Raw genomic sequence first — 11,622 nt, 5'->3', positions numbered from 1 at the left:
GATCTTTTAGGTTTACTCTACTTTAAAATAAGCAAATTTAAAATTATTATAGATCGGTTTTTTTGGATGTATAGCTAAGGGTTAAAATAAATTCTCTAATTAGTCATTGATGAGTTCTTTTAATTAAATTCATGGTTTAGGTGTCGCTAGGAACACAACACATATTCTTTATACCTCCAATTAATGAATCTTCATTAACATTAATTCAAGTGATCTTTTTGCAAAGCCTTATAGCCATGTTTTCGAGTTTGCTAATTAACTTTATTATCTCATGTTACTTTACCGGTGAATTGTTGAATTAGTCACCTTGAGTGCCGGAGAAAGAAAAGTCCACATGCCCTACTTGTTGTTTTTATAATTAAAATTTAACATATAGAGATGACATTAAGACAATAATAATAATACTTGAGATACTTTTTTAAGTATAGAAGCAATAGTTAAATATATTGAAAAATAGCACCAGGTATAGGAGCTGATCGATCTGAATTCTGAAAAGCCAACCGAAAAATCTTGACACTTTGGTAAAGAAAACACAAATAAGAAGGTGGGTGGGGGCGGGTGCTGACCACGTACCATTTACAACCTTCAGAACCCTTCAAAAATCCCAATTTTCTGTAATCAGCTCTTCTAAACTCCATCCCATCAGTCTCGCATCAATCAAACCCACCATGGCTACATCATCATCATCAACAACAACAACAATCTCTCAGCTTTCTTGTTTCTCTTCACTCAACAGCAGGCTACACCATCTACACCGTCGATCCATTCTATCTCTGCCACAGTCTCCTCGCTACAAGGTACTAGAAAAACCCAATCTTTTTTTCTTTTTTTTTACTTTCTTCTGATACAACAATGCAAGAAACTAATAGATTTTTATGATTACAGTCATGGGTTGTCATGAGTATTGAAGGACATAATAATGAAGCACAGACTTCAACTTCAGATATCAAAACAAGTAGTACGAATCATAACTATACAGCTCCTGAGGAATATAAGGGAATTAGTGATCAAGTAAAGGGAGTGTATGGATCAGCGAAAATTCATGACTTTTGTTTTGGCATTCCTTTTGGTGAGTGTTCTTTACTTTTATTTCCATTTGGGTTTTGAAAAGTTTGAATTTTTAGTGTTTGTTTTGTTTTTGGGAAGATAATGATGCAGGTTCTTGCAAATGTTTGCTTCTTTTTTTTCCTTCTTTTTTTCAGGTGGGGTTGTTTTAAGTGGGGGGCTTCTTGGTTTTGTCTTCTCTAGAAATGCTGTGACTTTAGGTACTGGTGTGTTGTTTGGAGGTGCTTTGCTAGCACTCAGTACCTTTAGTTTAAAGATTTGGAGGCAAGGGAAATCAAGCCTTCCATTTGTGCTTGGACAAGCTGGTAATTGAATCATACTGTTTACGATATTGTCATGCTGTTTCTTTAAATTTCTGTTATGGGTTGTTTAGTTTCAGCTAGTTGTTCTGTTTCTTGAAGCAAAAATTTAGTGGGAGAAAATATATGTAGAAGCTGAAAGCTAGAAACTAGAATCCTGAAACGAATCAGCTAGTTGTTCCTGATTGGTTTTCGAGCCTTTCTCAAGGCGTGGTTTTATTTTTATTTTTTTTTATTTCTTATAGTATCTGAGAACTTTCTCTGTGCACTGGAATTCATGCCAAAAGAATAAACTGAAGCCCAAAATACGCATAGATGTTGGAGACTTTGGCCCTTGCTCGAGTGCGCATTGAAATGCATTTTGTGGGAGATTGTGTTCACTTTATGAAGTGAGTATTGGTTTATAGCCACTCTGGGCTTGGTAGAGATTTTGAATTGATTACCTTGCTTGATGAATAATTAGCAGGACTACTTATAATATGGATTTGCTTTATAGGCCATCCAATTGATGATCATCCAAAGTGGATTGGGAAGTTAAAAAGTTATAGTTTTAGATGATCACGTGGATGAGCCAATGAACTATATGCTCAGCCATGGCAAGGAAGCAAGTTTGCATCACAATGAACAATACTTAGAGTTTTAGATAGGATTCTACTGTCCCCCATTACTATTATTCTGTTTCTCCCAGTCTTCTACTCTTATCCCGTGTTCAACGTTTAGTGAAGAAATAAAGGCAAATGCTGATGATCTGAAACATGCAGTTTGTAGATCATTAGCACTTTGGGAAGGTCAATGAGTGAGTCCTGCAAACATGCGTGAAATAGAATAGGGAATTCTTTTTGAATTTGTGAAACCACAGTTGTCATAACCTCCTGAAGTTTCTAAAACTTGAAAAATGTATCATTGCCTTATTGGATCTTACAGAAGATAAATAATCTTTCCTTGTGAGTTTTTTCTTATTTTGTCACTTTCTGTCCTTGCAGTACTCGCAGCAACCCTTTGCTGGAACAACTTTCGAGCTTACTCTTTGGTTGGTAACCACATCAGTATTAAAATTGTTCTCATTGATTAGCTGTTTTTTTTTCTTTTCTAATATCATTATTTTGTGGGCTGCAGACAAAGAAGGTAATTCCAACAGGATTTTTTGCTGTCATCAGGTACTTAATAATTGGTTACTGAATTTTTTTTATTTATCAAATTATTTGGTCTCCTTTTTGGCACCTAAACTTCTTTATTCATTACAGTGCTGCAATGCTGTGCTTCTATTCATATGTAATGATATCTGGAGGAAACCCACCACCAAAGAAGTTGCAGGAATCTGCTGGTGTCAATTCATAACAAGAAATTGAAAAGGTCAGGTAAAGGTGAGGGATGGCTTTAGATATAAGTGCGCTTTGTTTATTTAATGCAAACTACAAGTTGAGCTGGTACACATTACTTGTGTGAGGCAATGTGGCTTAGGTTACAGTTCTGCTGGTAACAAATTCTTTATAGCAATGATGTTTCATTTGACAGAATAAGTGGTCTATTGTGTCAGTTTTGTTGTGGGCATAGTTAGTCAGTATATGAACTATGGAATGAGACTCCAAAAATTATGTTGTAAAAGGATGAAATTTCTTACCTTTCTATGCATTTCCATATTTTAGATGCTCAAATTCTGGAGTATCTGAATCTGCCTATTGTCTTTTTCTCTCTGAATTTCTTGATCAAGTTAACCACTCAGATGAGGATGTAATATGAACGCAAAGAATTATCACTGCAGTGCTTTTGTTGTTGCAGGTGTCCTTCTCAAATGATTTTTTACAATTCATGTCTATGCATCTGAGTCTAGTTATTCTCCATTTTCTTTTATTTTTCTCCCTTCGATACGTTCTTTTATGCCTGATTAGAATTGAAATTGAATATGAATGCATGCGCAATATTCAGTTCTCTATAGGAGAGCTAAGGATTTCAGAATTGATCCTAATGAAATGAGTTATCCGGTCATGTAACAAGTGTGCAATTGCATGACTTCAAGGAGAGTTTTGGAAAGCTAGATTATTCCATTGAAAAGGTTGGCCGTTTGATGATGCCCCATTGTGTATTCCATGGACATGTGGTTGAGAGATATTGACGCTTCTATCAGCTGCTGAATGGAATATTACTATACGAGTCTACTTCCCATTTCTCGAAGTTGGTTGTCTGCCCGTTGCTATGCTCATAAACTTGTGTTTTCCTTGGAAAGTGGGGATTATGGGCTTCACACGTTTAAGTTAATGGGATGAGAGGGCCATGGTTATTGTGAAAGACATGGTAGATCACACTTCTGTACAAAATTAAGCATGCTAGGTAGTGACATGTATATATTCGGGAGCGTGGACGATGGGACTTGTATTTCTGTTGCTAACCATTCAAACCTGAGGGTAACTAAAGGAGAAACTTCAGAGTTCATCTATGCATGCATTTGGAGTGTTTAGAAAGGTTGCAGGGTCCCAAGCTCCGGAGATATGCAGGGTGCTTGTAAGTTTTTGAAGAACAATGCAATTGGGTAGGCCGTCAATGGATTAGAAGGTCAACCGAGGCGTTTTCTGTTTGCTTTTTAGTCTTCCTCGTCCCAGTAGAATCTTGCTAAATTATCATGCCATCCCTGTTTTGCGGCAAACGCATGATAAGTTTTTATTCTTGAGTTTAAATTTCCATAAGCAAAGGAGGTAGGGTTCCTTGCTCCTAAATGTGGAATCACATGATTTGCGAAAATGCAGATAGATGATAGAGCTGCTAGTGACTGCTCAATTAAATATTTTTTCTTTGGAAACAGTAGCTGAAGGTTACCTTCAATCTTCGCTTAAAAAATAGGAAATCCTAAGACGCTTAGCTTACTTGGAATCCTGTAGGCTTCGATTCAAGCTTCTCCATTCATCTTCCCACTACATGAATGCTTTAATGCGTTCAGTTCACGGCTAACAGGCTTACGGCCTGCTTAAGTCTGCCTTCTATTCATCGCATCACCTTCAAAAGTGATCGAGTTTTGGGTTGGGCCTAAAAATATCAGACAATCATTTATTAATATGTGGTTTAGGCCTGTTCTCCTACTTAGGCTCTCAAGACGTTGTCAATAAAACTAAATTTATCACTCTTTTTTTAAAAAAATTATTATTTAATATTCGATTGTATAAGGCCTGTAGAATCACTTTCCTCACTTTTCGATGCTGGGAAACTTTTCAAAAAGTTTGTTAAGATGAGAAGCATTTTCAATCAAAAAAATTATTTTTTTCTTTTATTTTAAATGAAAAATACTTTTTAAACTTAAAAAAAAATCATGTTATTTACTGATTATATGGAATTTAATCTTTAATTTTTTATTGTTATATATTTTATTTTGAATTATGTTTTCAACCTCTCTTTTTTTAATTTTGTCGCTTAAAATTTAATTTTTACATCAACTTTGGTTCTAATTCTTTTTAATGTTATTTGTTTTTCTCTTTATTTTTTTAATTGAATTTCTTTATCTGTTAGATTTAGTCCCTATTATTTTGATTGATATATTTTTTTATTTAAAATAATTTATGAAATTGAATTTTGTTTTCAATTCCATCCTCCAACTTTTTTATGTATCAGATTTAGTTCTATTCTTTTAATAAACTTAGAAAAAAAAACATTAATAAGTTATTTTCCAACTCATTTTTTATGGTATATCTAAATACTGGAAACTTTTTTTCAACTCATTTTTCATAATAATGACAAACATAAAAAAAAAATTACTTTCTATGAATCTACTTTTCAAAAGAAAACAACTTTTCGACAAACAAACAAAGTCTAAAGTAAAAATATTTTTTTATGTTTGGCATATGTTAAAAATATCTCCTTTTTATACGATTATCCAATAATCTAGTTGACATGATTTATTGGATAATCAATCTAGTTGACATGATTTATTGTACGTAATTTGTGAGAGTATTTTACAAACCACCACACCTTTAATATGGGTGAGATATTCTATTTATAGTTACATAATTACATGTCCATTAATTGTAATCTTTACAAGAATGGAAATTATCTCATAGAATCAATTATACAGCAATAATCAAGGGTCAATGCTTCTAACAATGATAAGGCTACATTATCATCAAGATAATATGCAATTGAATCAATTAGGTTCAACAAAATATGCAATTATACTGTTGACAAATTCCTTAACGCCAACACCCCCTCGTAAGCTAAGTGTGAGATTTGATTGCACGTGAAGCTTTGTACGAAAAAAATTCAAAGAGAGAGTGAGGAAGACTCTTGGTGAAGATACCAACAACTTGAAGATGAGGATGCATATAATGAGTGTGAATTTATTTTTTTTGTTAGTATAAGTTCACGTAAAAAATAATAGTCTAACTCAACATGCTTGGCGTGTTTGTAAATAACTGAATTAGAGCTCAAGAAGAGGTCACTCTTGTTATTACATAAAAGGAAAGGTGGGTTAAAGATAGAAATCCGAAGATCTCGCAACAAATAAGTAAGCCAAAGAAGTTTAGCGACAATATGCACAAGTGCATGATATTCATATTCACAACTAGAATAAGAGAAATTTGGTTGTTTTTTAGCACTCTAGAAAACTAAATCATCACCAAGAAAAATAGAGTATCTAAAAGTTAAACGACAAGCGTCGGGACAACCAGTCTAGTCAATATTAGAGTAGGCAATGAGAGTTGTAGATGCGGTGTAACACCAAAAACTAATGCCAAAATAAAAGGTGTCTTAAACAGATGATAGGTTTGATAACTCGTTAAATCTCCAGGATTTAGGCTCCGTGCTTGATTGAGGTTAGAGACGACGTGACATAACTTCCTCGTGGTCAGTTCTTTGAATAGCAGTTTCAAACAAATAAACAAAAAGCAACAAATACTGATCCATCACTTCCTTTTCTTTTCTTTGTTTTTGAAACGGTGTGTCTCCATCCTGGAAATGCAACACCTTTCTAATATTTATTTTTGAAAAATCTACCAACGTTCTGAACTTTTATTCGCATGTCACCTATCATTGGATATCGATTTTCTTGTTTCAGTAATTCCAACAAATCTTCAATAATACAGTAGTGAGTTATCCTTCTCCTATTTCTAAATACTACACGCCATTCTTCTTAAAGATTAAATGTAAGATCTTTCTTAATTATTGGTTTATTGCTTTGAAACTTTGAATTGGTTAGTTATAAGCAATAATTGGTCCTAACCAGCTCTGTAATCGAGGGTTCTGACTATATATGAAATAGATGGCCTCTAAGTTAGAATAATCTTTGTCGTCTACATATAATGTTTTGTGAAACAATACGAGGAGGCCAGAGTATGATATTACGGAAGAGTTTCCTCGTACGATCCCGACAGGAACATGGAAAACTGAACTTCTTACCATAACCAAAAGCAACAATGCCAACGTCAAATCTCTTAAGATTTTTCTTATCGAAGGAAATTCCGTAGCTACAAAACAAAGCCAGTGAATTATACCGCTTGCCCCGAAGAACTCTTCTTCTGATTGAAATTTTATACTACCAATATCTGGTCCACAGCAATCACTGCTGACCTCGATGGATTTTGGCTTGCATAATGCTATCACATGTCTCGTTGTTTTCTTATATTTTATGCCTGTTGAATTTCATTTCATTCAAACTTGATGGTAAAAGTGGGAACGAAGCAAGTTGGTATTCAGAAAAGTTAAAGTTGTTGTTGTTTTTTGGTATACGGGTGATCAACCATGCAATGAACACTTTGCTAGAGCTGAATATTGAATAGTTGCAATTGAATTTATTTAATTAAGAGAACTAATTAATAATTAACTTTATAAGGATTGTCTTACACATATTTAATTAAGCTGTAATTTTTAAAGCTTGAAAATCTCTAGCTTTATATGCTCCATCGAACATGATAACATAATTAATGAGAAATTCTTAATTAAAGGTGCAAGATTGTGATTATATGATGAGAGCTTAAGGATACAGTAGACTTTTTTTTTAGAGGTCGTGGGAATGCAGCCAAAAAATTCTCGGGCAATAATGTTGCATCATATAACATTCTTATATTCAGGTTCAAATGAAAAGTCATTCTATCATCCATTGAAGGAGCATGCATACCTGGAAAAGTTAGCAGCAAATACATACATGATGTAATAAAGGTAAAAAAAATTAACAATTTTATTAATTTGAAATGTATTACTTATTTATATTATAAGAGTGTTTGGAAGTGTGATAATGTTTAATTTTTAAAGTATTTTTTTTGTTTGGAAATGTATCAAAATAATATTTGATTTATTTATTTTAAAATAATTATTTTGAAATTAACATATCAAAACCATTAAAAAATATATATAAATTATTTTTTTTAATAAAACTCCGTCTAAAACATGGTTATAAACAGCTAGCGTCTACATATACATGCCTTCGAATTCCGTGATTACTTAAAGTTTGTTATTAATTCTGGATCACCTAACTTCTATTTTGGAATCATGTAATTATACTTATGCTAGTTTCGGTTTATCTTCTGTTCAAGAAATATCGGCAAATTGACGAAATCGTCATCGTTTCGAGATGTGCCCCCCTGAATTAATTGTCGGTTCGACTGCCTACAAAACCTTGGCAGATAATTAAGCTATTCATGAGTAGTGGAGGACTTGGAAAATTTAAGTAAAGAAAAGTTATATATAAATATATAATATATATATATATATATTAAATAAGTCTCCTCCACACCAAATAAATAATTTCGTCGTCTCACTCTTACCACCAAATAAGTCTTTAGTGGTGAATTTATTAAACACTGCGTGTTTTACCAGTTACCACCTTCCAGCCGTGTTTACCTTCATATGCAATACCTAATCCTCGTTAATTAAAGTGTAATCGTAAATGAGTTGTTGCTTTTCCTTCTTGGTTTTTTTTTTTTTTTTTTTGTTTCTCTTTTGCTGAATCATGCGCAGATTGATACGTGATTTCCTCATCATTGCCTTATTTTTTAAAAAAATAAATTACGCAAATTAGGTGGCTTATATATATACCTTAACTAGTCTCTTTTAAATTTAATTAAATATTTTAAATTTAATTCACAATAATAGAGGTGTGGTAGAGGTTTCTAAGCTTTGCTTACGATGATATAGTGAATGCCTCTTCAAATATATATGATTGAGAAAAATACAATATTTTTACTAAAAATGAAATCAACACATTAATTGTACGTACATCTATTTTAGAAAAACAAATTAGAGAGTGAAGAATTAATATTAGCTAATTAAGGAGTGTCCCCTTTTTTCCCCGCTGAGTTTAATAGGCAGATCTGCCGTGAGTATGTTTATGATCTCTAGCTAGTAGAGAACCTTACAGTGGGAGTAGGTAAGTCTTCGATGAAGATGTTTTTTTTTAAAGACAATAATTTTATTAATATTAAATTAATACAAAATAAACTATATATTAAAAAAATTGAAACTTGTTACAAGAACATCACATGACAAAATCTTTTATAATATTAATGAATTATGATATTTCAGGTAATATTTAGTAATCTTATGGAAGATGATAGATAGAGAGCACTCCAACTTTTCAAACCAAGAATTTATTTTTTTAAAAAAAAAACTTCTCTTTCAAACCATGTAAACAAACAGATCTCTTGCTACCATGTATCAATTGAGAAATGGTCGTACTATAAATTATTGTTGGTTATAAGCTTATAATTAAGTTTTCAAATATCAAAATAAAATATTTAAAATGTTTATTTAGATGGTGAAGTTTCTTAGATTGGAGATACAAAGCTACATATAAAAGCACAATAATACTTATAAATCAGATTTAAAAAGATTAACCTCTGAACATAGAAAAAAAATGAAAAAAAAATCTCACTTAAAAAACAGAAAATAAAAGGATTCACGTTGGCTTCTAAGGTTTTGTTGATACAAGAAACGATATATAAGCGGAAATTTGAAAAAAAATAAGAATGTTTCAATGGAAGAAAAGTTTCTCTTTTTCTTTGAATATTAATGTGAATATACAACCTGCTATTCTATACGAGCTGTTGTCTTTTATAACATTACAAGTTGCTTAATTTGAATACATTGACTTGCCTAATTCTTAGCTGATCTGTTTCCATAACAATCCATCGTCTCTTTCTGTTTCTAGTTTCTTTCATGAACTTCATTGCTGCTGCTGTTGATTTATTTCCATAATAAGCCAACGTCTCTTTCTGTTTGTGTTTTTTTACCATGAGAGTTGGTTTGTTTCCATGTTGCTGGTGATTCTAATCAACCAACGTCTCTTTCTTGTCTGTCTGATTTGTTTCCATGTTCCTGGCTTGCTGCTATAGTTGATTCGTTTCCATGAGGGCTGATTCGTTTCCATGTTGGTTTCCACGTTGTTGTTACAACTGCAGTTGAATTGTTTACATAAGCATCTGTCTTATTACCATTAACATCCGCCCTTAAACTAGGCCGGAGTCGGAGGCATAGTTTGTCTTTGAAGTAAGCTAGTGCACCTTTTGACATGGGTTCAGTGAAGATGTCAACTATTTGTTCATGAGTGGAGATGTGCTGAGTGATGATAAGACCAAGGGCAATACGTTCATGCACAAAATGGTAATCCAATTCAATGTGTTTGCTACGAGCGTGAAACACAGGATTGACAGTCATGTGTAAGGCACTAAGATCAAGTGTAGAATGGGAAGTAAAATTTAATCTAGTGTCAATTGTGCCTTTGACATATCTTAAAATGCGATGAACCATTTTGAAATGTATAACAGTTGGAGCATGCATAAATTGAGAGATAAAATTGACACTATAAGAGATATCAGGTCTTGTGAGTGTTAGATATTGTAAAACACCAACAAGCCTACGAAAAAATTATGGATCTTGCAATAGCATATCAGTTGCTGCCGTTTTAGTCTTGGCTTCAAGCGGTGTGCTCATTGGTTTACAATCCACCATACCAGCTCATTCCAGGATTGTCAGCGCATAGTGTGATTGAGAGAGATGGAGCCCTTCAGATGTGTGAGTAATTTCAATGCTAAGAAAATGATGAATGGGTCTTAAATCTTTCATTGCAAACTCCGAGCTCAAAAGTTGAATCAGGTGCGTAACTAGAGGAACAGAGGATCCTGTGAGGAGTATATCATCAACATAAAGAAGAAGGATTAAAGTATCAGAGTTAGAGTGAAAGATAAAAAGTGATGGATCTACAAGACTACAAAAGAACCCAAATTTAAGAAGGAAGATATTAAACCGATCAAACCAGGCATGAGGTGCTTGTTTAAGACCATAAAGAGCCTTTTTGAGCTTGCACACATGTGATGGGTACTGTGGATCAGCTGTTCCTGGGGGTTGTTCCATATATATATCTTCTGAAACAAAACCATGCAGGAAGGCATTTTTAACGTCAAGTTGATGTATGGACCATTTGTTAACTAGTGCTATGGAGAGAACCATACGAATAGTTCCTGGTTTGATAACTGAAGAGTAAGTCTCAGTATAGTCCAATCCATCAACTTGGTGATACCCCTTTGCTACTAACCGAGCTTTCAAGTGGTCTAGTAAACCATCAGGTTTGAGTTTTGTTTTTAGAACCCATTTAGAGCCAATAACATGCATGACAGGTATGCGAGGGACAAGTTCCCAAGTCTGATTTCTTTGGAGAGTTTCAAGTTCCTTATCCATTATAGCTTTCCAGCCAGGGTGAGCTAACGCAGACCGAAAGTTAGAAGGCTCATGTGGAATGGTTGCTGAAGTTCTAGAGGATATTAAGGTATATTTTGGATTAGGCTCAAGGATGCCTCTTTGTGATCTGGTAACCATGGTATGTGAAGGAGGGGTTGCACACGGAGAATGAACAAGCTGCGAGTCTGATTCCAAAGAAGCAGGATTGGATTGTGAGTGAGAGAGGTGTTGCCGGTGCATTTCATCTTCATGGTCAGATTCTACCAGTTGTATTTCAGTTACGTTATCAGTTCTAAGGTGCTACTCTGCCATTCCAACAACATTGTTGTGTTCTTCTTGTTGTGTATCGGCTACTATTTCAGCAACTATATTAGTGATAACATAATCAGCATATAAATTTAGAGAAGATAGTACATTAACTTTTTCTGACATTCCAACACCATTGCTGTGTTCTCCCATTCCAACAGCATGGTTGTGTTTTTCCTGTTGTGTTTCAACTAATGCATCAGCACTGACCTGTTGCTCTGTAATTGTATTAGTAATAACATCATCGTGTAAATTGAGACAAGATGGTATAGTGACTTGCTCTACAAATACATCGGTATTGTGG

The 11,622-nt window shown here is 33.7% G+C and overlaps 1 protein-coding gene across 1 annotated transcript; it reads left to right on the top strand.

The window, feature by feature from the left end:
- The first annotated feature begins 462 nt into the window (after nucleotides 1-462).
- LOC133695791 (protein FATTY ACID EXPORT 1, chloroplastic-like) lies at nucleotides 463-3,037 on the top strand. The gene is made up of 6 exons (XM_062117736.1): nucleotides 463-797; nucleotides 886-1,069; nucleotides 1,203-1,370; nucleotides 2,348-2,394; nucleotides 2,481-2,521; nucleotides 2,609-3,037. Exons 1-6 carry the CDS (start codon nucleotides 669-671, stop codon nucleotides 2,700-2,702), a joined length of 663 nt encoding a protein of 220 aa, XP_061973720.1. The 5' UTR covers nucleotides 463-668; the 3' UTR covers nucleotides 2,703-3,037.
- Nucleotides 3,038-11,622: the final 8,585 nt, after the last annotated feature.

Source organism: Populus nigra, chromosome 1 (assembly GCF_951802175.1).
Source record: "Populus nigra chromosome 1, ddPopNigr1.1, whole genome shotgun sequence".
Taxonomy (NCBI): Eukaryota; Viridiplantae; Streptophyta; class Magnoliopsida; order Malpighiales; family Salicaceae; genus Populus; species Populus nigra.
This window is presented reverse-complemented; position numbering and strand designations above follow the sequence as displayed.